Source organism: Stenella coeruleoalba (genome assembly GCF_951394435.1).
Source record: "Stenella coeruleoalba genome assembly, chromosome: 12".
Lineage (NCBI taxonomy): Eukaryota > Metazoa > Chordata > Mammalia > Artiodactyla > Delphinidae > Stenella > Stenella coeruleoalba.
In genome coordinates, this window is record NC_137158.1 from 74635324 (window position 1) to 74663214 (window position 27891).

At 36.3% G+C, this 27891-nt stretch overlaps 1 protein-coding gene across 1 annotated transcript; it reads right to left on the minus strand.

Annotated features, from left to right (window-relative positions):
- Window positions 1-10: 10 nt before the first annotated feature.
- LATS1 (large tumor suppressor kinase 1) lies at window positions 11-27848 on the minus strand. Its single transcript, XM_079939687.1, has 7 exons — window positions 27499-27848; window positions 23059-23206; window positions 16146-17659; window positions 12847-13429; window positions 10273-10455; window positions 9961-10067; window positions 11-3867 (listed from the first exon to the last, which is right to left on the minus strand). The coding sequence occupies exons 1-7, from the start codon at window positions 27838-27840 to the stop codon at window positions 3358-3360; spliced, it is 3387 nt and encodes a 1128-aa protein (XP_079795813.1). The 5' UTR covers window positions 27841-27848; the 3' UTR covers window positions 11-3357.
- Between the last annotated feature and the right edge of the window lie 43 nt (window positions 27849-27891).

The following is a 27891-nucleotide window of genomic DNA, read 5'->3' on the forward strand; positions in this document are numbered from 1 at the left end:
TTTTGCTTTTTTTTTATTATGATCCCAGCAAATGTTACACTAGAGAAAATGATTGGGGAAATACAAATAGATTCATTAAGAACACAGGCTGATTATTCGTATCTACTACATTCAGAAGTATGCAAAACAATTTAGTTATATTGCAATGCTGTAACTCCTTTTCCTAACAAAGCATTATCTTATAAAACTGTAGTGTTGTATTGATTCAATTTTAATACAAAATACTTATATACATAATACAATATAAAAGTAAACTGTGGTATAGTGCCTTCACAAAGGGATCTATTAAGGCGCTTTACAAATACACCATTATGTTGATCCAAATTACTTTTTGTTTTAGATTAAAACAAACAGGCTAAATGTTTCACTTTAAATACCAAAGGGATTTTTGTTTATTAAAGAAAAATTTCTAAAGTACCTTAGGTAACAGCAGCAGCAATATCTAAAAATCCTCCCACTGTATTCTCTAATTTCAACATATTATTAAGTCAGAAGAAAACATTTCCACTCACAGTTTTGCACTTTGCAACAGCAGAAGGTAATAACTTTTTAAAAAAGTCAATCTCAAAGTGACTTCTCAGTCATACATTCTATAGTTTCTATTACAAATAAGGTAGAAAAGATACAGCAACAGGGCCTGCCTTAGGACGTCACTGGACAATACATAACTGTATCTACAATTACATAATTATAGAACACATTTCATAAATACCACTGATATGCATAAAAGGGGTGAGTATAAGAAAGACAGCAAGTTTTTTTTTTAATGAGTGGGAAAATTATTTTAAAAAGAAAACATGATCAATGTTTTCACTCCATTTCAATTGAGAGCATATAGATTTTTGACATCGTTCTCATCTTTTTGGTCAGGAAGCACCAGATTCTATACTGGAAGATCTGGATATAGTTTGGGAATAAGACAGCTAATAAGTATATCCAAACTGCTAAAAATGCAGATACGAAAGGCTTGTACACTGCTTCAGATAAACACAAAAAGCTTATACTGTCAGAGGAAATTTAAAAGAATACAAAATTTGTAGTGTCTGTTACATTTGAGGAATAAGGGCAACACAGATTTTGGGGGGAGGGAGGGGGAGAAGACAGCACCTTAGTTTTCCTACAATGTAAATGTAACAAAGTTGGTTTTATTCTGTATTGCACCATAGTCCAGAAATAAAACAACTAAATGGAAATTGCAATAAATCTGACTGAGAAAGCCTGAAGAACAAGGGGGATAACTTAAAAATTTGAGTACTGAGCTAGAAAGTTCTTGAACTAATTTGTTTTGCATAGAATTTTACAGGACTAATCAAACGTTCCATGAAGTGAAGACTGCCATCTTATATAGTGCATTTTCCTACAATCCTCTGAGTAGAAGTCCTTCAGAAATATTTATTAAGCTTGTAACAAGCCAAACATGTATTTCAGTGCCCTCAAAAGAGTGTGTTTAAAATGTCTTGGTGCTGTACCAGCAAGAGAGGCAGTCCTAAGGATATCTTATCACATGGTACAGACCTTTCACACCATAAATTATCAGTGTTTATACAAGATGTGCTAATCTGAGTACTAATTAGTAAACTTACAGCAAAGTTCCTAGTTTAATATATCAGTGTTCTTGCAGGACAGAGGTCCCTAACGAAGAGTTTGTGACAGGTTTCAACACATCCAAAATCGCTAAACTGCATGCAACATTTTGTGCGTATGTGTTGATGTGCATTTTTCTGGGAAGAGAAGCCACAGCTTTCATCAGATTCTTGGAAGGGCCAATGACTCCCAAAGACCTACCATTACATAGTGGCTAATGCACTGGTTTACAAGCTGAGAAGACCAACTATAGAAAGGCCACCTATAGAAAGGAGGGAAGTGTGAGCTAATAAATCTTTTTTGCTCTCCCCAATTCAACCAGAACAGCTTTGCCTTTAATTTTACTTGCATACATGATTCCATTAGCTTTTATTTGAAGAAAGCTGTAAGTTTGAAAAATCACTAAAATTATGCTTCTTCTCCACAAATATTGTTTTGATGAAACAATTCCCTATCAGTGGAGCTTCAGGAAATAAAATACAAATTTTACTAATGTGAGAACAGAGCCCTTTCCCCCTTCCTAAAAGTTAAGCTAAATGTATTTTGGTATGAAACCACAAGTTGTCCTTATACCTAAGTATTATATATAACAGTAATGCTGAAAAACATACTGTTTAACCTTAATAAGTTAGGAGGTTTTGAATTTTCTTAAGAACACTATGTATTTTTTCCTAATTACTAATGGCCACCTTAATTAGGAATTAAATAATGTTTTTTTCACCAATTAATCTCTGCCTACAGGTAAAATATTGCCAAATAGCCACATTTTCTTTTGCCAGTAACAATCTGTGTATGCATCTCTGTTCTGAAAGAGGAAAACTATATAACATTACTGATGACATAATCAAAACTGTCACTATATAGAAAAAGTACTTTTCTAGTAAGTACTCACAAATAATTTTTAATTAAAGTTTCATATGAAGCTGAAAATGATCTCTCTGCTTAGGATGTGGAACTTTTTTTTAATTTCAAAGTAAAAATATGAAAGATCTTATTAGCTTTTAGTATTGAAAATTTTAATTTATGGCAGCTTTGTTCCCTTTAAAAACTGAAAGCAGCATTAAAAATACCAATATGAAAAGAAAAATGGTAGTGCTTTGCTTCTTTCAAAGCCAGTAATTTGCTGAGATATGTTAGAAAATTAAGTATTCCGCAGATGGGATAAAAAGATAAACTGCACTAGTTTTCATCTGGATGAGCATACTGTTTCAACCTTGTATTTCTTAGTTACAAAATGTGAATTATACAGATTATCATTAGCCTAGGAACACTCACCACCATGATGGCTTCATTTCTATAGCTTATTTTTTTCCAAAAACAAATTATGGGGGAAGAAAAAAAAAACACCTCTGTAAATGTGGGGTATATTTCATATTTGGTTAAAGCAAGATAAAACTAAAACTGTCTTTCAAAAAATTTTCAAAAATTCTTGTTTTTTTAAAAATTATTTAGCATATGTACAAATAGATATCAGGCTTCTCCTTTTAAACAAAGCACTATTTTTTATTTTAAGTACTTTAAGTACCAAGAACTGACTATAATATTCAGCTCATAATTTACTTTATAACAATTTTTTTCTAAATTACTGATTAAAAAGGCTGGAATAAATTAACATTTCAAAAGGATTTCCCATAATTTAGGAACATAAAAAATTGTACACAGAGCACACATACATAGCTCTGTTACATTTGCATAATTTTACTCTCAGAGCTTCAAAAACCCCTGCGTTTCAGGCCTTATTGCAAAGCCTCATTACAATTATTTCCTAGTGTGTTAAACATACACTAGGTCACGACTTTTGATCTCTGAGCCTGTGTGCTGATCATCTTCATCTGACTGTTGCTCTGAGCCTTGTGAATTAATATATTCATATTCAATAGGCTTTGGATAATTATATGGGTAGCCATTGTCATCAAAAAACCTCCGAAAGGTAAATTCATAGAAAGCATGTTCAGGGTGCTTTCCATTTTTATACCATCCGTTCAGAGTGTCATTTACATTTTCTTCTTCATTATCATCACTCCGTAACTTATCAGGATCAACAGGATCAAAATTTGATGTATCTGTTGGGTGTGTGATTTTAGGAATGTATGAAGCAGACTGCTGTCTCAGGTCACTGGAAAAATCAATTGTTTTAAAAAACGGATGAGCTTTTATTTCATCAGCACCATTCTTGCCTAAGCGATCTTCTGGTCCTCTGCAGAGTTTAATAATAAGATCAGAGGCTTCAGGACTCAGTTTAGCTTGCGGTGGGATATGAAGAGATGTTTGCCAGTTGATAACCTTTAAAGAAGATTTTTAAAAATTAGAAGGAAAGAAATAAGAAAAACAAAAATTTCCTTCAAGTTTCAAATGAAAAAATCTTACTGGACTATCAGTGTTTTCTTAAAATAAATTGCATTGTAGTTCACCTTCCTTACCTTTTTATTTTACTTCATTTTTTTGGCCATGCCGCACAGTTCGTGGGATCTTAGATTCCCCCATCAGGGATCGAACCCAGGCCCTTGGCAGTGGAAGTGTGAGTCCTAACCACTGGACCGCCAGGGAATTCCCTCACTTTCCTCACCTTTAATAATGAATCGGTGGGAAATAACTTTTCTTTCCATTCCCTCCTCTCTAGACAACTTACACTCATATTACATGACTCACTGTTAGTTTTAGTTCCCCTGTTAAGACCTTCAACCTACGGTAGAAATGACTTTCTACTGTGCCTCCCCAGTTCTATATATTTCCTTGTAGCATAATATCTCTAATACTTTGTGGTATCTATTTATGTCTGTGTCCTACTACAGTATAAAATTTCATAAGGCTATAGACCATGTTTTGTCTTTGCATTTCCCAGTGTTTGGCAAATTGCCTGGCACATAATTAATAGATATTCAATAAACACTTATTGTTTTGAATAAACTGGAATGAGGGAGGGAGAAAGGAAGGGAGGGAGAGAAGGGGTAGGTCTCCATAAATATTTATTAAATAAATGAACTTCATTCTTCCTTATTCATATATGAGCTTATCAGTGCTGTGTAGGGAAGAAAATTAAACCCCCTCTTCAATAACCAAAGTAAAAACTCAACGGACCCTTTAGGCCTTGGCGCGTAACTCGGCTCAGTCCAGTTCAAGATGCTGATAAACAGGGCTAGTGCTTGAAAGCTTTATGAGGAGATAACATGTATTTGAACATGTTATGATTGATATATACAGAGTAGAGGTTTTTGCTTACTGTCCCTTTCATGGTGGTAGCAGGGGAGAACTTCTGAAAAGGTGCCAAATATCTGCAAGAACATGTATCTGCCCCATAGAGAATTTCTGTAGAATTCAATTCCATTTAAACTATTTAAAATCATTTTTCTGCCAACCAGCCCCAGCCTGAAGCCCAAAATAGTAACTAGACTAGCTATCCTAGCAATACAACTATCTTAAGACAACTTTGTCAGCTGCTTTAATTTACAAAGGTTAGTTCTAAATCCCATTCTTTTGACTATTCTAAACATTGTATATTTCAAAGTATCCTTTTAAAAACTTGGTTTTTTGTGCTTACATTTTTTTCTATAATAGATCATTTTGATGATTAAATTTGACCCCTTTGACAGAAAATGGATCAGTGGATTCCTAAGGATCAGGGAGGAGTTTGTGCATAGGGTTTCGGGGACGGGGGTGGTGGGGGGGGTGGGGGGCGGGTGTTGAAGAACTGTTCTACACTTTGATTATGGTGGTGATTGCATTTGTCAAATTTCAGAGTGAGTTTTACTGAATGTAAATTCAATGTGAATAAACATGACTTTAAAAACTTAAAAAAAACAAAAAACAAAAACTCAATGGATGGGCTCAACAGCAGAATGGAGATGTCAGAGGAAAGAATCAGTGAACTTAAAGAAAACTCGATAGAAATGATACAATCTGAACAACAGAGAGAAAAAAGTTTGAAAATATGAGAACCTCAGTAACCTGCGGGACTATACCAAAAGGTCTAATGTTGGCGTCAGAGTTCCAAAAGGAAAAAATATGTGGTACAGAAAAAATATTTGAAGAAATGATGGCTGAAAATTCTCCAAATCTGATAAAAGACAAACGTGTAAATTAAAGATGCTGTTTGGTGTCAAGAGACACCAAACAGGACAAGCCCTAAGAAATCCATGCCCAGACAAATCTTAATTACAACACTGAGAGCTAAAGAAAATTTCTTATAAGTATCCAGTGAAAAATGATGCATTACTTGAGGGAACAATGATTTGAATTACTGTAGATTTCTCATCAGAAAACTATGGAGGACAGAAGTGGATACGTTTTAAAGTGCTGCAAGAACTGAAACCCAGACTTCTATTACCAAGTGATAATATCCTAAGGAAGGTGAAATAAAGACATTCTTAGATGAAGGAAAACTAAAATGATCTGCTATAAGCAAACCTGCTCTAAAATATTTGCTAAAGGAAGTTCTTCAGACAGAAGGGATTGATAAAGAATCATAAAACATCAGGAATGCAGGAAAGCAAGGAAAATGCTAACTATCTGCGTAAATACAAATGACTATTCTCATCTTGAGTTCTTTAAAATAAGTTGATGGTTGAAAACAAAAACTGTAACATTGTTGGATGAGGCTTTTTTTTTTTTGATGTGGACCATTTTTAAAGTCTTTATTGAATTTGTTACAATATTGCTTCTGTTTCATGTTCTGGTTTTTTTTTTTTGGCCAGGAGGCATGTGGGATCTCAGCTGCCCATGCTTTGGAAGGTGACGTCTTAACCACTGGACCACCAGGGAACTCCTGGATGAGGTTTTAAATGTATGTAGACGTGATGTATAAAAAACTAAGACACGGGGCTTCCCTGGTGGCGCAGTGGTTGGGAGTCCACCTGTCAATGCAGGGGACTTGGGTTCGAGCCCTGGTCTGGGAGGATCCCATATGCCGTGGAGCAGCTAGGCCCATGCGCCACGGCTACTGGGCCTGTGCTCTGGAGCCCGTGAGCCACGACTACTGAAGCCCGCGTGCCTGGAGCCCATGCTCCGCAACAGGAGAGGCCACTGCAGTGAGAAGCCCACACACCGCAACAAAGAGTGGCCCCTGCTCTCTGCAACTGGAGAAAGCCCGCGCGCGACAGCGGGGTCCCAGTGCAGCCAAAAATAAATAAATAAAAAACAAACAAAAAAACCCTAAGACACAAAGGGTAGAGAATGAAGGGACCTATATGGTAGTAAGGTTCTACACTGAACTTTTAGTGGCAAGATACTGATTCTAAGTAGACAGTGAAAATTTAGTATGTATCTTGTAATCACTAGAGCAACCTCTAACAGAACTATATAAAGAGATAATAGTCAAAAACACAGTAGAAAAAAAAAAAAACACAGTAGAGTGAGATCTCATGGAAAATGGCAAATAGGAAGCCTCAGTGGTCAGTCCCTCCACAAAAACAATCATTAAACTGAGAAAAAAAAATTCAACTCTTATCATAATCAACCATTTTGGTACTGTGGAATCTGACTTGACCCTAAGAGCAACGAGGGGAGTGCTTCATGAAGGGAAAAGCTGCTAAAACTTGGTAAGATAGCAGTCTGCATGAACCAACTACCATTCACCATTGCTCAGCCCCACCGTGGTTATGGAGAGGGCAGCCCATTTTCCTGGTATGGTGCCAAGGTAGGCAGTAAGGACCCTGCCTTCCAAAAATTTGAGGCTGTGCATTTTGGTTGGTCTTGGTGATTCCCTGAGGGACCAGTCCAGAGGCCTGCCTTTCTTTTGACCCTCTCAGGAATACTTAAAGAGAGAGACATGCTTTCCTTTTCTGATACAGGCATTTAAGGAAACCTCTATCAAGTCACTGGATTAGGCTGTTTTTCTTTAACTTTTGATTCTTAAATAGTCTAGAGATAAGCCTGCTGTTGGGTATGTGACCTGCAAGTATTTTCTCCCAAACTGTAGCTTGTCTTTTCATTGTTTGACCATGTCTTTGGCAGACTGAAAGTTTTTAATTTTTGATGAAGTCCAAATTCTCAACCTTTTCTTTAATGAACCATGATTCTGATGTCATTTCTAAGAACTCTTCACCTAAGCCTAGGCCATAGAGATTTTCTCCTACATTTTCTTTTAAAAGTATAGCCTTTATGGGGCTTCCCTGGTGGCGCAGTGGTTGAGAGTCCACCTGCCAATGCAGGGGACACGGGTTCGTGCCCCGGTCTGGGAAGATCCCACATGCTGCGGAGCGGCTGGGCCCGTGAGCCATGGCCGCTGAGCCTGCGCGTCCGGAGCCTGTGCTCCGCAACGGGAGAGGGCACAACAGTGAGAGGCCCGCGTACCGCAAAAAAAAGAAGTATAGCCTTTATATTTTATCTAGATCTATGACTCATTTTGAGGTAATCTTTGTGTAAGGTGTGAGGTTTATGTTGAGTCAGTATTTTTTGTATATGGCTGACCAATCTTTCCATCACCATTTGTTGAAATACTATCCTTTCTCCATTTGTACCTTTGTCAAAGAACAAATGGCCATATTTGTGTGGTCCTATTTCCCTATTCACTATCCTGTTCCATTATCTGTGTGTGTATCCTCTTGCCAATATCACACTGTCTGGACTACTGTAACTTCATAGTAAGACTTAAAATCAAGTAGTTGATTCCTCAAACTTTGTCCTTCTTTTAAAAAACTGTTTTTGTGGGACTTCCCTGGTGGCGCAGTAGTTAAGAATCCGCCTGCCAACGCAGGGGACACGGGAAGATCCCAAATGCCGTGGAGCAACTAAGCCCTGTGCGCCACAACTACTGAGCCTGCGCTCTAGAACCCACGAGCCACAACTACTGAAGCCCACGCGCCTAGAGCCTGTGCTCCGCAACAAGAGAAGCCACCACAATGAGAAGCCCACGCACTGCAACAAAGACCCAACACGGCCAAAAATAAATAAATAAAAAATAAATTTAAAAAAAAACCCTGTTTTGTTATCAGTTTCTTTGTCTACCCATATCAATTTTAGAATTGGCGCACCTATACCTACAAAAATTCCTGCTGGGAATTTTTATTGGATTTGAGTGAAATCTGTAGATTAGTTTTGGGGGAACTGATAGCTTTACTATGTTGAGTCTTCCAATCCATCAACACAGTATGATTCTCCATTTATTAAGATCTTGTTTTTTTCCATCAGAGTCTGTAACTTTTAGCATTCAGATCTTGTTCATGTTCTATTAGATTTATACCTAATAGAATTATAGGTATAATATGACCCAATATTATACCTAAGTATTTCATTTTGGGGAAGCTACTGTAAATGGTATTGTTTTAAAATTTCATTTTCCATTTGTTCATTACTTGACTATAGAAATACAATTGATTTTTACGTAGTACCCTTATATTCTACAACCTGGCTAAACTCACTTATTAGTTTTTTGGAGTTTTGCACAGATTCCCTGGGATTTTCAGTATAGAAAATTATGTCATCTGTGAATAAAGCAAGTTTTTATTTTTTTCTAATCTTTATGCCTTTTATTTTTTTTGTTGCTGTATTACACTGGCTAAGACTCCCAGAACTTTGTTGAGTAAGACTCATTAGAATAGACATCCTTGCCTTGTTCTTGAAATTAGGGAGAAAGCATTCAATTTTTTACACGCACAGCACCCACACAAATATACATGTATTTATACATATGCATATACTTACATATATACATATATATTAAAATGAAGGGGAAATAAAGACACTTTCAAACAAACCTGACACAAACCTGAAAGAATGCATTACCAGTAGACCTGTAATAAAAGAAATTCTAAAAGAAGTTTTAAATATAATGTATTAAATGCAATGTCAGAAGTTGTAACTTGAGGAGAGCATCATAGAAAATATGATATCTTAAGACATTCTCAGAGAATGATTAAAATGACCAGGAGTGAACCAGAAAGGGGGAAGGTTGTGAAACATGGGAGAGAAAGAAGGACATTCCAGACAGAGGGAATGGTACGAACAAAGGAACTGAGGACAAATTTGGACTTTAACCCACAGACAAGGCCACTAAAGGGTTTTTTAATGGGACAATTTATGGTCAAAATTGTGAGCAACTTTTCATTTAAGTGCCAGGGAGATACAGACATTTGTTAGTAGTTTGAGGCTAGAATGTGCATGAAAGGAAACAAAGCCAGCAGCCAGTAGTAAGAGTAAACTGGAATACATCTTCAAAAGGTACTAAAAACTTCTATGAGAATGAAATATGAATGTAGTGTATGAATGAGGAACAGTGATATGATGGAGATAAGCGTTCACTCATGGAATTTTAGTGGGTTCCTGTATCCTTACAAGTTCTTTCTTTAATTCTAGATTAAGATGCTCAAAGTAAAGGACTGATAAAGGTGTATGGTATTGGGACTTCATAACAATTCTTTTGGTATAGATTCTACACCTTACCTTCACTTGTGTTTCAAATGGTGTTTGTGCCAAGAAAGGAGGTTGTCCCACCAACATTTCAAAAAGAATGACACCAACACTCCACCAGTCACATAACTGTGTATAGCCTAAAATAAGATACCAAAGTTATGGTTATTCATAAGCACTTTTTAAAAAGTGCTCAGAATTAATACAATCAAAATTAATATTAAATCAACAATTTATACTGTAAAATTAATACTTTTATTATAAGCCTGAAATGAGCCATATTCTAATGTAAGTTTCAGCTGGTCTAAAGGCATACTGAGATTATTTATGAAACAAACGTTTTACCTGTTCGTAACAACACTTCAGGCGCAATATAATTGGGAGTCCCAACCAAAGAATGTGCAAGACATCGCTGGTGCTGGCGTGCAGCTCTCCGCTCTAGTGGCTTCAGTCTATCTCCACATCGACAGTTAGAGGGGTCACCCCATTCATTACTGAAATCCATACTATCTTGCCGTGGATGGTCACCTGTATAGTAAAAAAATAAATAAAAGCAACAAGAGTAAACCTAGTCTGTTTAACCTTTTGACGTCATAGTTCAGAGTTAACAACGCTTCCCCTTGTTGACAAAGTGAGACACAACGTATGGCAAATCACTGATGGTGTTTATTAATAATTAGAGCCTGCACTCTTGAAATATCAATAGGATAAGTTTTACACTAAGAAAAATAAGCCTAAGATGCAGTAATTTACTCAATATTAAGTGATGACGGTAAAAATCATTTGAGTAGGTAGGATTGAGAATTTGGTACTCAGACTGCTCTGCAATACTACTCTGGACAAAGTTTCAAACAAATTAGATTTGTGTTTCATTCATTCAGCAAATGACAACGATAATAATAAAGACACTATTCTCTCAGGCAGCTTCTCGGTAGGGGAGAAATACAACAAACAAATACATATATAAGAAACATAGTGATGCATTGCATACAGAGAATCAACATGGGGTGGTGATATGGCAAATGTTCTAGGGTGTCTTGGGAAAAAATAAGAGGAACTCAACCATCTGAAAACCAGAGCAAGGCGCCCACACAATCCCAACAGCACCAGAGAGAAGAGCAGTGTGGTTCGTAAGGGGAGAACGGTAGGAAATAGAGCAGGAGCCAGTGCACAAGGGTGTGCGAGCGAAAGAAATGGTCTGCTTTTTCCTCGAAGTGCAGCAGGAAGATACTGGAGAGTGTGAAGCAAGAGAATGAAAAGGTCTGATAAATGTTTAAAAAAGAAAACTTTAACTGCTGTATAGAGAATAGATTATAGGGGGAACAAGGGTGAAAAAGAGATCAGGTAAGAGGCTATTACAGTGAAGTTTGGACTGTGATGGTAACAGTGAACATGGAGAAAAGTGAACAGATTGAAGATATATTTAGAGGTGGAGTAAGCAGGACTTACTGAGGGATCAGATGTGGAGGGTATGGAGAAAGAATCAAGGACGGGTGGTGGTAGTACAATTTACTAAAAGGGAGGGGGAACAAATATGGAGGGGGAGAAAGTAAGAGTTGTTGATTGGCAATGTTAAGTTTGAAAGATCTATTAGGAATCCTTGTGAAAGGGAGAGGCTGTTTCTGAAGAGAGATTTGGAAGTCATTGATGTAGAGCTAGTAATTAAAGCCATGACTGGATGAAACCATCTAGGAAAAAAAATATTTGAAATTAACCTAACTGTAATAATCATCTAGGATGTTTGATTAAAATACAATTTCTACCCTCAGTGGAGATTTTCAATCAGAAGACTGGAATAGAGCCTAAGAATCATATTTGTAAGATGAACCCCAAGTAATTCAGGTGAATCTGGGGAGACATTAAATTATGTTAAGCTGAATATTAAAGTAGGTTCAGGATCTACTCCTAGTAGTATCTCAGTTTTATCCATTTAATGTCAATCTACTTGTGTTCACAAGAAGCACTGGAGGCCACTTATACTTACCTCAGAGGATTGCTGTAAGCATTAAATCAGAAAATATGTAAAGCACCTAGTCATATTGAGTATCCAACAAATGTTAGGTTGACTTATACTTCCATTAGTGCTTGGAGGGATTTTGGTGAGGCAGTGTGGTATAGAAGAAATAACAGGGGCCCTGTAGGCAGACAAACCTCAGTTCAAAGCCTAGCCCTTACACTTATCTTCTGTCTGACCACGAGCAAGTTTCTTATTCTAACTTAGCCTCGGTTTCTTCACTCTGCCTCACAATGACGTTGTGAAGATTAAACAGAATCATGTACATAAAGTGTTTAAGGTTAAACAAGCTGTATAACAGTCATACAACAGAAGCCTAAACAGTCGTGAAAATAAATGTTATATGCAAGAACACAGATGAACCTCAAACAAATAAAGGAAGTCAACACCGAAGACTACATATAGAATGATTACATTTAAATAAAGGTTCAAGAGAAGGCAAAATGAAATAATAAATTATTTAGGGATATATACATATGTGGTAAGAGTGTAGAGAAAAGTAAAGAACTGATTATGGCGTTCTGAAATACTCCTATGGAAGAAAGAAAAGGAGGTGATTGTTTAGGGTCTTCAAAAGTACTAATAATCTAGTTCTTAAGCTGAATGGTGGGTATGGGGCTTCATTTAAAAATTATTTTCAAATTGTTATTTGTCTGACATATTTCAAATTAATAAAATGTAAAGAGATTAACTCAAAAATGTTAATGATATTTAGAAATAATTAATTCTAGCACACTCTTTCATTTTATAAATCTAAGTGTCTAAAGGATTCACCCACATTTATCCAGTGGAGTCAAGACCTGACCCAGGACTTCTGGCTCCCATCCAGGGATAATACCATCTTATATTTTATTGCATTATAAATCATATGCAAATGTCCAAACAAATTTTATGATTTTACTCACCACTCTGATAGTACTTAGAATCATGCGTCCATCTGAAGCCAGTGCAGAGGCCGAAGTCAGTCAATTTAATATGACCATCACGATCAATCAAAATGTTATCAGGTTTAATATCTCTATGAATAAAACCCATTTTATGAACACTTTCAACTGCACAGGTAAGTTCTGCTATGTAGAATCGTGCCAGATTTTCTGGAAAGATGCCCATTCTAATTAATAGGCTCATCATATCACCCCCAGGAATATAGTCCATTACAAAGTATAAATTGTCCTTGTCTTGGAATGAATAATAAAGACGAACTACCCATTCGTTGTCAGCTTCGGCCAGGATATCTCTCTCAGCTTTAACGTGAGCAACTTGATTTCGAAGTAGAACATCTTTCTTTCGAAGAGTTTTTGTTGCATATAAAGCCTTAGTATCTACTTTTCTTGCTAGACAGACTTCACCAAATGCTCCTATTCCTAATGTCTTTATCTTCACAAACATAGACTTGTCCATTTTAGCCCTCTTAAGACGGATGTAATTAGACTCTTTTTGGCAAAGCATCTTTCTCATTTGATCTTGGGCATCTTGAGATAATCCAACCTAGGCAAATAAACTAAATATTAAATGAGGAATTATCTTCTACACTGAATATTAAGAAATCGCTTGGAAAAAATTCAGGCATATATTTAAAGGTTAAATGCATAATAATTTTTAATAAAGCATGTTAGAAATCTAGAATATACTTCAGAGAAAATTAATTATCAAAAGTGCAGCATAAGAAATAGTTAACAGGATACACAAGGTGAGTGTATATGCAAAGTCTGCTGTAGAGAGCAAGGAGAAGATGATATCAATGTTCAGCTTTCTACTCTTCTCTAATGCACTCAAAAAACACGTTCCCAGTGTGCAATAGCCAAACATGTTAACATGCACCCTCATCTATCTCTCCATGCATATTCATCCCAAACTACGTAATTAGATTGCTTTCATTATATGCATCTCTTTGTGGAATGCCTATGCCTCTAATAGTCTTCTTTTCATTTTATCCTTCATGAAAAGAAATTCTTCCACTTCAGGTTCATTTATTCTAAAAAACTGATGTATTGAGAACAAAAGAATGTCTTTCCTAACCTAACCACTCATTAACAGTCAGTCTTTCCTTTTATCTTTCTCAGGACATTAGAGTAAGGGTAGGACTCACAGCCACCACTAATGCAAAATGCAAAGGGTATGTCCTACCTTATTTAAAAGGGACAACTTTTTTGATTACAAGGTATCTTTTAGATATTTTGGAATGTTTCAAAGAATAGTCAGTGTGACTTATGAAGATACCAAAAAAACAGATAAAACAAAAACCAACGTCTAAGTAGACATGGAATACCTGGATTCAGAAGGAATGAATAGCTCATTTTTGACTAGTTAATGAAGAATTAACTTAAGAATTTAAATAGAGGGCTTATCTGGTGGCGCAGTGGTTGAGAGTCCGCCTGCCAATGCAGGGGATCTGGGTTCGTGCCCTGGTCTGGGAGGGTCCCACGTGCCACAGGGTGGCTGGGCCCGTGAGCTATGGCCGCTGGGCCGGCGTGTCCGGACCCTGTGCTCCGCAACGGGAGAGGCCACAGCGGTGGGAGGCCCACGTACCGCAAAAAAAAAATAAAAAAGAATTTAAATAGAAAAGGAATTTGATTTGAAAAGTAGAGTATAATTCTAGAAATGCAAGACTAATTAAAATATAGCAACCTCATGCTTCTGTTAGGATGCGCGTTTGCATGCAAAATCTTTTAAGGGTGACATGCCAGACTTAGTACAGAACTATTTCTCTAAAAATCTTACTTGCCTACACAGTAATGGAGGCTACAGAAGTCAGCAAAGCTTCCAACACCATAAAAGTTTAAATCAGCTATTAGTGAAAGTGAAGAGGAAAAAGGAAAAATAAACTAAGAAAATACATACAGACAGACTTTAGTAAGAAATCCTAAGAGCTAAATATGGATAAGTCATACAGGTTATCATGGTATTTCTCACCTCACAAAATTCAATTTATAGCAGGAGTAACTATACTGTGAAATCAGATTTAGAAAAATCATTTTAAAAGAATGGCTCTCTCAAGTTTCATAAGGAAGTTTAACATAAATTTAAGCCTCTTGGCTTTTGAGCACTAGATGTAAGATTAGGAGCCAAACCTTTGAACTGTAAATACAGGATAAAAATAATAATGAGAGTACCACCGTAATATCTAGTGAAGAGATCTACATGGAATCAACAACAGATATTAATCTAAAGTGTTTAATTATTCTGATCTCCTTTTTAGTAGTCTGATTTAATGATTTCAACATATTTTTCTAGTACATTATAAAAATAAAATCAGAAGGGGAAATAACTGAAAGGAGATGTGTCTGACACTTTCTAATAAGACCAATCTGATGAATAAGCCCCCAAGCCCAAAAACTACTGTAAATAAAAATAAATGTTTCATAAGTTTATCAAGAGATGGGACCCAGATATTTCTAGTTTATTTTAAAATGTAAGATAATGTGTAAACTCTAGAAAAAAACCCTTGCTCCAATTTCCATTGAAGGGATTATGCATACCTAAACTACACACTGTAAACTATACTTTTCTTAATTTATTACAACTTTATTATAAAAAATTCTGAGTAAATCATGAAATGCTAAAATAAAATGGTATAATCAAAAATACTTAATGTTTACTGACTTTTAAATAATTGATAATATATTTAGGATAAAAAGAAAGAAAAATACTGGACCACAGTATTTTAAAATAAATAAGCAAATACATAATCAAGTATAAAAATGGACATTTTAAAAGGTTTTATACTCAGCCGTAAAAAAAGAATGAAATAATGCCATTTGCAGCAACATGGATGGACCTAGAGATTGTCACACTGAGTGAAGTCATAGAGAGAAAGACAAATATCATATGTTATCGCTTATATGTGGAATCTAAAAAAAAATGGTACAAATGGACTTATTTACAAAACAGAAATAGAGTCACAGATGTAGAAAACAAACTGATGGTTACCAGGGGGGTAAGGAGGGGGGAGGGATAAATTAGGAGATTGGGATTGACATATACACACTACTATATATTAAATAGATAACTAATAAGGACCTACTGTATAGCACAAAACTCTACTCAATATTCTGTAATGGCCTATATGGGAAAAGAATCTAAAAAAGAGTGGATATATGTATATGTATAACTGAATCACTTTGCTGTACACCTGAAACTAACACAACATTGTAAATCAACTATACTCCAATAAAAATAAAAAATTTTTAAAAAGAGGTTTTACCCGCATCATTTCGTTCTCTAATTGTTTTTTACGATGTAGACGCTGCTGATGAGATTTGAGTACATTTTCTACATGTTGCTCCATAAAGAATTTAAATGCCTGAGGAGAATAACTTTGGATACGAGATTCCCTTCGCTCTTCATCTTTCTTGTTTTTCCTAACGGTGATAGGTGAAGTGGTAATCTGTTTCTTTTCTTTATCTCCATTATCAACATTTTCATAACTTTTCTCACTCTCATCTTCCTTGGGCAAGCTCGGCTGTTCCTCTTTGCTAGATTTATTGACTGATTCATATGGAGGAACAGATGGGTTTTGGTGTAGCAGATGTTTGGGGTAAGGTGGTGGTGGACCTTGATAGTTTGGAGCTTCAGCAACAGGCGGCATAACGGTCATATTTGAAGTGGTACCCTCAGAAAAAGGACCAGGCTGAACAGTTTGAATTGGCTGTGGTATCCAAGAAGGGTGTGTAGGTGCTAAAGCAGTCTGCAGCTCTGGTTTCAATACACGTATACTTTTCACAGGCTGTTGAATGGGAGCTGGTGTAATAGCAGTGACTGTTGTAGCCGAAGGCTGAGAATTAGCAGAATGACTTGTTCTATTTCCTAATGGGTTATTAAAAGAATTTGACCTCACTGGTATGTTAGGTTGCCATGTAGGGATTTCATGTCCACTGCTCGGGGATGACTGGGCAGGAGCAGAAGATGACTGAGGCCAAGTTGTTTGCAGTCCAGGTACATTAATGTTATAAAGTTCCATGTTATGACTATTTCTGTTTGGCACCATCATAGACTGAGGAATATTCCCATTTGTGTATGATGAAGGAGCAGCAGATCCTCCTGTCTGTAAAGCAGAAGGGCTTTGTCCATTAGCTGGGGTCAGAGGGTATGGAGGCGGTGGCTGCCGATTCACAGCGCCAGCAGGGACAACATTTTGGTGTATCATAAAATCAGTCTGGCCACTACCATTCTGAATTCCAGGTCTCCCTGGTGGAAAGTTAAATTTGTTAGCACTCTGCATGATGATTGGTTGCCTGCCAACAGGAACAGAATTAATGCCTCTCTGTCCCTGATTAGGAGGATTCATTGGGGACGTGTTAAGAGGTGGTGGAGGATAGCCCTCCTGCCAGGCTCCAGGTGGAACAGGAGAGATGCGGGAGATTACATATTCCATGTTCCCAGAATAGCGCTTTGTTTGAGTGTTTGGTTCCCATGATGGGGGAGGTGGAGTTGTACCTCTTGGCGGGGGAGTCTGGCCTCTTGGAGGTGGTGGAGGAGTGACACTCCTGACTTGAGGAGGTGGGGGGGGGTTCACTCTCTGTCCGTTGCTAGGGTGAGCTTGAGTAAATGCTGTTATACCAGATCCTGACAAAGGTCTTCCTACATCTGTCTGTGAGTTGGGACTTTCAGAACGATAGGCCACACTTTCTCCTAGTGGTGGGCCATGTCTCTGAGGAACTAAGGATTCTTTAGAACCTTTCCAGCTTTGTTTGCGGTTAACTGATTGTTGCACACTCCCTATGGGAATAAAACAAAAACAAACAAAAAAAAAACATGTTTTTTTAACCTCTTACTTTCGAAAAATTTAGCTTGGAATTCTAACACTACTAAATGATAATTCTCTTTCAAGAATCACAAAAATCAAATTTGAGTATGTGCTTTTATTTTACCTTTTAAAATTTTATTTATTTTTGACTGGGTAACACATTCTCATAGCTCAAAATTCAAGCAGTACAAAAGGACACCCACCCCGTCCCTTGGGCAACCAATGTCACTGAAGGTAACTAATGTCATCAGTAAGATATTTTAGGAATACACAAGTAAACAGTACTAGAAAAGGGAAAGGGAACCCTCCTATGCTGTTGGTGGGAATGTAAATTGGTGCAGCCACTGTGGAGAACAGTATGGAGGTTCATCAAAAAAACTAAAAATAGAGTTGCCATATGATCCAGCAATCCCACTCCTGGGCATATATCTAGACAAAACTATAATTTGAAAAGATACATGCACCCCTATGTTCATAGCAGCACTATTTACAATAGCCAAGACATGGAAACAACCTAAATGTCCACTGATAGATGAATGGATAAAGAAGATGTGGTATATATATATTTTATATATATATATATATAAAAATATATAAAATACACACACACACACACACACACACACACACACAATGGAATATTACTCAGCCATAAAGAAGAATGAAATAATGCCATTTGTAGCTACATGGATGCAACCAGAGATTATCATACTAAGTGAAGTAAGTCAGAAAAAGAAAGATAAATACCATATGATATCACTTATATGTGGAACCTAAAATATGACACATATGAACTTACCTAAAAAACAGAAACAGACTCAGACATAAAGAACAGATTTGTGGTTGCCAAGGGTGGGTGGGTGGGTGGAGGCGGGGAAGGGTTGGATTGGGAGGTTGGGATGAGCAGATGCAAACTATTATATACAGAATGGATAAAAAACAAGGTCCTACTGTAGAGCACAGGGAACTTATATTCAATATCCTGTAATAAACCATGGAAAAGAATATGTATATGCATAACTGTATCACTTTGTTGTACATCAGAAACTAACACTGTAGATCAACTACACTTAAATTAAAAAAAAGTATACCTCCTATATATACTATTGTGCCTGGGTCTTTTCATTAAAAAAACTGAAGATTCTGTAGTAGTACATAAAGTGTTTCTTTACCTTTAAAAAATGTTATTACAGTTTTTCACTATATGGATGTACCCAAATTTACTTAATCAGTTTCCCTACTGATGGCTGTTAAGGTTGTTTCCAGTCTTTTGTTTTACCCCTCCCCCACAAAAAGCAATGAAGAATTTTGTACAGATACCATTTCATATATATGTTAAGTAGACAAATTATTAGAAATGGCATTATTGAGCCAAAGGATGTGTCCATTTGTAATTTTCATAGATATAACACTAATTTTAAATACATTTCAGTATGGCTTTTAAAACAAAAAAAGGCAGTAGGGGATAATTAGCTGAACACTAAATAAGGTAGAGATTTACAAAGTCTCTATTTAATGGAATTTCCAAATAAATTAAACAGGCAAGAAAACATACCAAAAAAACCCGAAGTATTTAAAATAATCTGGTCACTAAGAAAAGTATAATACATTTAAAAAATATATATAATACATTCGTATAAGATATGATACATATAAATAATACATTCCAGAAGGATTAAACATTTAAATGTTAAAGATGAAACCATACAAGTACTAGGAGAAAACCAGTGAACATTCGATAATATTGGGGTACCTCTTTGTACCTCCTGGGAAGGTCTTCCCAAGTATGACAAAGGTAGAGAACATACAGTAACAGACTGATAGATTTAAATACATAAAACACTTAGCACCATTCAGAACAAAACAAGAAACACCCACAAATCTGAAGGGTCAACATCATCCTGGGAGAAAATACATTTAATAACACATGAAAAAAACCTGGTAAATATTCAGAATGTACAGTTTAACATTCTATTTCATCTAGGCTGGGCAGCATCTTGGGTCTATGACTTCAGGGAAAGTCATCACTCTGGGCAAGCTAGACAAGTCCTCTGACCACAGGCTCGGTGTCACCTTCCTCGGATAGTCAGCTGAGGCCAAATGCACCAAGTCACTCTCCCAGCTTTTACCAGGTAAGACGAAATCTCTGCAACCCTCAAGTACACTGCCATCCCTACTGCTCTGCACCTCCCATAAAGTTCTCTGTGTTCTTCCACTTCCTAAACCCTCCCACTGTTGCCCTCTAGACACACTCTGTTCTATAACTAGCAAATGCCCCTCGATCACTAACCTCTGCTCCAAGCTTTCCCCCCACGTCCTTAAAGCTGGTTATCGTCTGCTGACATTACTTTCCTTTCAGTCCTTTGCAATCAAGGTTTTCTTCAAAAATAAACTGGGCTAAAAGGTGGAACTCCACTTCTTTGCTCTCCATTTATGCTTCTAGATCATTGTTATTTCTGCAAACTCTTTTTAAAAAGCCAGTTCTTTGGAAGCTCATGCTATCTGTGGGAGGCCACATTCATTCCTCTACTGGTCACCCAATAAACACCTACTTGCTTGCCCTCATTCACCCATAACTCTGGCAGTCTACCCTAAGCCCTGACAACATTCTATAACTTCAACATCCACATGGACGAACCATCCATCACCCTGGTTCCGGGTTCAATCCCTGGTCAGGGAACTAGGATCCCACAAGCCGCGCGGCGTGGCAAAAAAAAAAAGAAGCGAAAACTGGGAAAGAATTTTGAAGTACCAAGTTAGAATCCTGAACAAGTTCTGCAAAATAATGGGACATCCTCGCTTGGATAACTCAATGAACCTAACTAAACCTTATGTCTAAAACCAGACTTATGATCTTTCTCCACCAAATCCTGTCCTCCCTTAGCGTTCCCTTTCATAATGTGAGTTATCACCATCCATTTTTATACACCAAAAGCCTAAGAGTCATCCCACTCCATTATCACCCACCATATGCAATCTATCGCCATGTCCTTGTCAATTTTACTCCTCCTATCTCTTTATTTCATTCAATTTTCTCCACCACCATCTCCCTAGTCCAAATTACCTTCATTTCCTGTGAATTGTATTTCTTATCAAGTCTATCCAGACACCCTCCTTTGCTCTCTCTAATCCGTTCTCATCCATTGCAGCTATCTTTCTGAAACACAAAGTTAATCATGTCATTACCCTGCTTGAAATGTTTCCATAACTTCCTGCTGCTCTTAGGATAAAATCAATAGACAGTCCTGCATAGTCAGGCCCCTATGCACTTCTCCATTCATATCTTATACTCTTGTTTTCAGCGTTCTAGCCACTTTCATTTCTTCGAATGTGACATCAAAACCTGCCAAACAAGCCATGCATAGGAACACTCCTCCTCATGAAACCCATCCCCATTAACCCTTGTCTTTCTTCAGATATCAGCTCTAGTATCAGTTTCACAGGAAGGTTTTCTCTCATCTCCTTGATCAGGTCAAAAATCCCTCTATTATATAAGTCCATAGTACCACATAACTGTCCCCTCTTCATTCATACTTACATAGTTGTAATTCTACATGTATTTGTGTATTTGAGCTCCCTTACTAGAATCTCAACTCCACGAAAGGGCAAGAACTTTATATCCAATGCCAAGCAAAGGGCCTGAAATAGTGGTTGATCAAGAAAAATTTGCTGAAAGAATGAAAAAATTAGGCCTCTTATAAATCAATTAAAAAAGACAAATACAAGATTAGGAAAGAATTAAAATGTCAATTTAAAAATAATAAACAAATGTTTAAGCTCACCAGTGATCAAAGAAATGTGAATGTAAAATGATAGTATTTTCACAATCATTAAATATACAAAAAGGATAATACCTAGGATTTACAAATATAGGCATTCTCATATTAAACTGACTGGGACAAAACAAGTTGGCAACACCTTTCTGGTCAGCAATACAGGCATACCTCGGACGGAGATGGTTGCGGGTTTGGTGCAGTTAGGTGAATATTGCAATAAAGTAAGTCATGTGAACTTTTTGGTTTCTCAGTGCATATAAAAGTTATGTTTACACTTTATATATATAATATATGTATATATGCACATATATATACTACAGTCTAATAAGTGGGCAATAGCATTATATCTAAAAAACAATGTACATATCTTATTAATAAATACTTTATTGCTAAAAAAATGCTAACCATCATCTGAGCCTTCAGCAAGTCATAATCTTTACTGGTGGAAGGTTTGAAATATTTTGATATTTATCAAAATATGACACAGAGACATGAAGTGAGCAAATGCTGTTTGAAAAATGGCACCGACAGGGCTTCCCTGGTGGCGCAGTGGTTGAGAGTCCGCCTGCCGATGCAGGGGACACGGGTTTGTGCCCCGGTCCGGGAAGATCCCACATGCCGCAGAGCGGCTGGGACCGTGAGCCATGGCCGCTGAGCCTGCGCGTCCGGAGCCTGTGCTCCACAATGGGAGAGGCCACAGCAGTGAGAAGCCCGCATACCGCAAAAAAAAGAAAAAGAAAAATGGCACCGACAGACTTGCTTGATGCAGGATTGCCACAAACCTTCAATTTGTAAGAACTGAAATGTCTGCGAAGTGCAATAAAGTGAAGCACAATAATATGAGGTATGCCTATGAGAAAAACTTTTTGCAAGTCTTTGAAAATTTACTTTTACCAAATCATCAGGAATGTACAAAGATTTAGGTACAAGGGAATTTACTGCAGTGCTGTCTATAATGGCAAAAAAAAAAAAAAAAAAGGAAACAAGGCAAATGTCAAAAAATGAGACTGGTTAAATAACATATGTGATAAGTCTACCTTACTGTAGCTAAGTATTCTGTAGGCCATTTAATAACAAGGAAAGTTACACATGGTATACTAAGTGAATAAAGTAGGTTTTAGTATGACCCCATTTTTTGCTTAAACAATAAGAATCAAAATACACACATATAAACCCACTCCAGTTTTTGACTGAGAAACAAAACATACCAAAATCTTGTGGGTATTAATAGCGTTTTTTTCGCTTACTTACTTTCCAAATATCTATGATGAACATGTTTTACAATAAGATTATATACATAAAAAAGGAATAGTCTGAATTATATTTATGGTTAAAAAGGAAAATATTTCAGTTGCATTATAAGCAATCAAGCAGTTCTCAACCTAGACTGCTAGACTGCAACCAGAGTTACCTATGGAACTTTAGGGCCCCATCTGCAAATTCATTTTGGTGTAACACTATAATGTTATTTTTCTAGCTTGAGGCTTTCACTTACCGTGATGCTTCTAACAATTTCTAAGACAAAACACTTTATATACTTAAATATTTTTAAGTATTATAAAATAAGAGACTAGGAAAAAAATTTGATTAATCACCTGGCTTTAAGTTGGCATTAATAGGTCTGGCAGCTGCTGCAGCCATCTGTTCCCGTCGAGGATCTTGGTAACTCATTTTACTAATGAATTCAATTGCAGCTTCTATACTTCTGTTATTAGTTTTCTGAAGAGCTTGTATAACCATATCCTGGTATGAAGTTTTAAAAACAGAAATAAAATTTAAATCTTATAATTAATAAGAAGGAAACAACACTATAACTTCCACTGGAGAAATTCATAATTTTGAAGAACAAGGCCCCAAGCCAAAATTTAATGTCCTGTTTGTAAAACTACTTTGCGGGGAGGGGCAAGATAAGGGTAGGGGATTAAGAGGTACAAACTACTATGTATAAAATAAATAAGCTACAAGGATATACTATACAGCACAGTAAAACTATAAAAATCCATACAATCTCAAATTACTAAAGAAAACAAACCCTCAAACTCTTCAAATGTTTCTTTAATATTTTCACCTTTATGTAATGTATTACTGTTTTCTTCTAGGGTTTTTTCCCAGATACAATCGTAACAACATGCTTCTGAATTTCTCATTCTTAATTTGATTCTTATATAAACAAACAGACTATCAGATTGTTAAAAAGGTATCAATCAACATACTGGAAACCACTCTTTCGTACTGTTAAAGTATTTTATTAAGCATCTTTATCATTGTGTTTACTAGTAAAAGAGCTATGTAGTTCTGGTTCCTACCTTCTTAGAGTTTACATTTTCACAGAATTTTATTTATGAGGACACAAATATAGGACAAATGGTAGAGGAAAAACACTAAGACTTTATATGATTTGATGAAGACTTTAGGAGGCTACATGGTATGAAAGAAAAAACAGGGAGTTTGGAATCAAATGGAACCAAAGAGGTTGAGTTCCAGTAGCCCTGCATTACTATGCTTTGTCTGTCATGCTTAGAAGCAAAAATACACTCCAGTGATTGGAGATTTATGTGCCCCACTTTAGAACTGTGTGAACCCTGGTAACTTATTGAACATTTCAGAGCTCAGTTTCTTCATCTGTAGTACACTCAGAGTTGACGTGAGGATTAAACAAGAAAACATGTAAAAGCACGGCGCCTGGAGCTCAGATATGGGTTGTCCTCCTGCTCTGTTCCGTGTCCCTTATTTTATATGTAAACATAAATTATACACTAACATGCAAAAAGTATACTGATACACATTTTTCAAGGGGGAGGCAGCTACTTACTTGTCCTAGAGGATTTAGTATTTCAAACAATATTTTTAAATGAGAAATGGCTTAATAAGACTAACGGGTGACCAGGCTATTGATAGATGATCCTCTTACTCAAAATGACTGGAGATGATTGAGGCCAAGCAAAAAAAGGCTGCGGCAGAGACTTGTTGCCTACTCAAGACCTAGTCTCCATTTTTTAGAAAAAGTTACTAGGATTTTTTGAAAGAAGTTTTCCTTATAGCTACAGTGGCCACATGAAAATTCTGACCAATGAGACAAAAACCAAGGATTTCTGGAAGAATATTGCTATCCCTGATTTACGTGCTGGTCCCTCCTGTACCCTGTTTCCTAGACAATAGATGACACCTGTGCTACAGCATGTTGCCACCAAGAAGGAAAATTCAAGAGATTCGTTAAGAGTTGCAGTTTGATATTTTTAAGAGACTGAACCGATACTAGCTGTATAAACTGAGTCACTATTTTGTTTAAAGCATTATTATTTGGATTTTTATTAAAAGCAACCAAACTCAATCCTTAACTGATAAAAAGGTACAGTGTGGTCACATTTTATGCCAATCAGACTTTGCAAATTTGTAGTGAGATACAAAGGATTAGTAAGTCTCACTTTATGTGCAAATTTAATATAATACAAATCATCCAAATTAAAATTCACCAGGGAGTGCTTAACTTTAAAAGTGGTTAAACCAAGTTAACTGTAACTGTATTTATGCTAATATCACATGGCAGCGCTATCTCAGTTGGTAAGAAAACTGACACCCACCATTCTTTTTCAACATTGTAGGAACCATATCGTTAAATGCACTAGAATTTCAGCCTGTGATTTTGGTGGTGATTATGCTGGCTTTGATTTTTTAATTTTATTGCTATATGTTAAAATATTTTTTACACTGGTAGCAATATCAACCAAGTGTTCCTTAAGTGGAGGTCTTAGTGCCAGTGTGAAAAAGAGCACCCTTAAATCAGTAACTTTGGAATAGAAGTCTTATGTGCTAAGAAAACATTATGTCCCCATTACTATGTTTTTGTTCTTCAGGCTTAGAAACAAAAATACACTGCAGTGATTATAGCTTTATGTGCCCCAAGAATGCATCAATCCTTAATTTTTAACATTTATTCCTACGAGAAAATTAATCTTGAAATATTTAAGGTTTTAATTTTATAGAGCACCAGAAACATTCTCAAAAAATTTCAACTGCCTTGAACTTGGCATACTTAAAGAACAGATTAGAGTTTATGAAATGATAAAAATAATGAAGTGAAAGGAATTCCCTGGTGGTCCAGTGGTTAGGACTGTGTGCTTCCACTGCCGAGGGCCCGGGTTCAATCCCTGGTCAGGGAACTAAGATCCCATAAGCTGCGTGGTGCGGCAAAAAAAAGCGAAAACTAGATAAGAATTTTGAAGTATCAAGTTAGGATCTTGAACAAATTCTGCAACATAATGGGAAGCTACCAGAATGAGTGATTCAGGAGGTAGAAGAAGTAAAATTGCCATATTCTTTATATCACTGTGAGTATATATAATACCATTCCTTCGTTATTTGGATAAATGTCTAAATGCTTTTAGTAAAGCAACCTTGCTTAAGGGGCTATTAATGTCAAAAGGTAAACAATTTTGAAATGTGTGATTGCAGTAAAGCTAACATATCTTTGTAATGCAAAGCAATTATTGTTATTATTGCCAACAAATAAAGAACAGGGCACTGACCAATGCCTTACACTTCTTAAAACTGTCTACATTAGAAAAAATTTTTAAGTTCCTTAAAGGTACAGACCATCTTTGGTATGATTCCCTATCCTGATTGACAGGTTCACACACAGTAAGGGCTCCATAAATACATATTTACTGATGTGATTTATCTGACATACACATTACCACTTAAGGGCCTTTACAGCCATGTGATTTTCTAAACTCCCTTTCCCTAGCAATATGTAAGAGGAAAGAATAAGACCAATGATTCAGCCTTCTCTTTATTCTTTGCCTTTTGGCTAAAGGATTAGGAAGAAAGTACTTTAAGAGACTCTCCATTCAAGCCATTTCCTTAATCCTCCAACTACTAACCAGGAAAACATCCCAGGATCTCCTCTCCTCCCCCACCCCCATATATTTTCTGGTGCAAATCCAATATATTTAGAACACTTAAATATAAAATTAATAGGAAATAATAATAATCAAGTGAAGAGAATGGGCCAGAAAGAATAATCTTTTTTTCTTCCTAGTTTAGTAGTAAATCTCCCTTTTCAAATCCTTTACTATAATGCATACTTACGTTCTCATTTTTAAAATTAAATACAGAGATATCTGAAAACGTGGTCACTAAAATATTAACAAGGTGAAAGAATTTTAAGGGTAGTTATTTTTGTGTAGTGGAGCTAATTTTTAGTTTCTTCCTTATATGGTTTAATTTTTAACAGGGAATAGATATTATTTTTATAATCAGGAAAAAAGTTACTATCATTTTGAAAGAAAATGTAATCAATGCTTGATTATTCACATTTAGTTACAATTTCCATGGCCAATTTTTACCTAAAATGATTTCTGCTATCTAAAATATTCATCTAAACTATGTAATCATGGAAAATAAATTTTATTAGTAACCTAAACAAAATGGGTATGATTAAATAATAGACTATGAAAACTTTAAAAATGAGTTTTAAAAGTAAATATTAAAGACTTAGCATAATTGACATAAACTGAAATTTCACCAAAAAAACTTGAAATTCTTGGAAACTGATCAACAAGTAAATTTTTAGTTTCTCTGAAGTTAAGCTTTGAGTCTGAGAGGTCTGTGAGCGTTAAGTGCTGAATGATGTCTCTGGCCGCTCTTCCTTCTCTGTAGTATAAGCTTAAACTTCATCCCCTTAGGGCCCTCATTTCTAAAACAGCCACTCGGCTCACCCTCACCAGGGAAACTACCGCACACAGACAGATGTCCTTGCCCTGCCCTCACTTGTGGCTTTCCTCACCTGCACTTCCACTCTGACTTCATGACTTGACCTTTTAATCTCAGAACCACAGAGAAAACTAAAGAAATAATAATTATTTTGTTTTAATAATTAATGAAATTGTAAACAACATTCTTTGTTGATAGAATATACAAATTTCTATACATAGTTAAATTCTCTCAAAGGAAACATCTGGGCAGGAGGTCACCTAAAAAGTGTTATGTAGTGTAAGGTAAGGAAAACCCTTTCTTTTGTTTTTAAAAATTCTTACCTCATCAAATCCAGCAGCTTGCAAGTCTTGAAGCATTTGTGGATTAACGTCTGAAGTACTCCGACTTGTTTCATTTGCAAATGGTTGTAGAGAGTTTCGAATTTCCAGCAAGGCTTTATGATGCATCCCAAACTTGGGTGGATTTCTGACTTGTCGCGGATCCTCAGCTGACATTTTACTCATGTTATGCTCAGCCTTAGCAGCATCTGATGGTTTGGATAAATTCCTAAGGGATTCCCGAATTTCTTGCAGCATTTGTCGGCTGCTGCCAGTGTAGTTACTGGCAGGAAAGGTCTTAGGCCTCATTTGTCTATATCCTTCTGGCTTTTCACTCCTCTTCATGAAAACATCTATATATATAACTCACACAAAAGACTTCTTTAAGAGCTACTT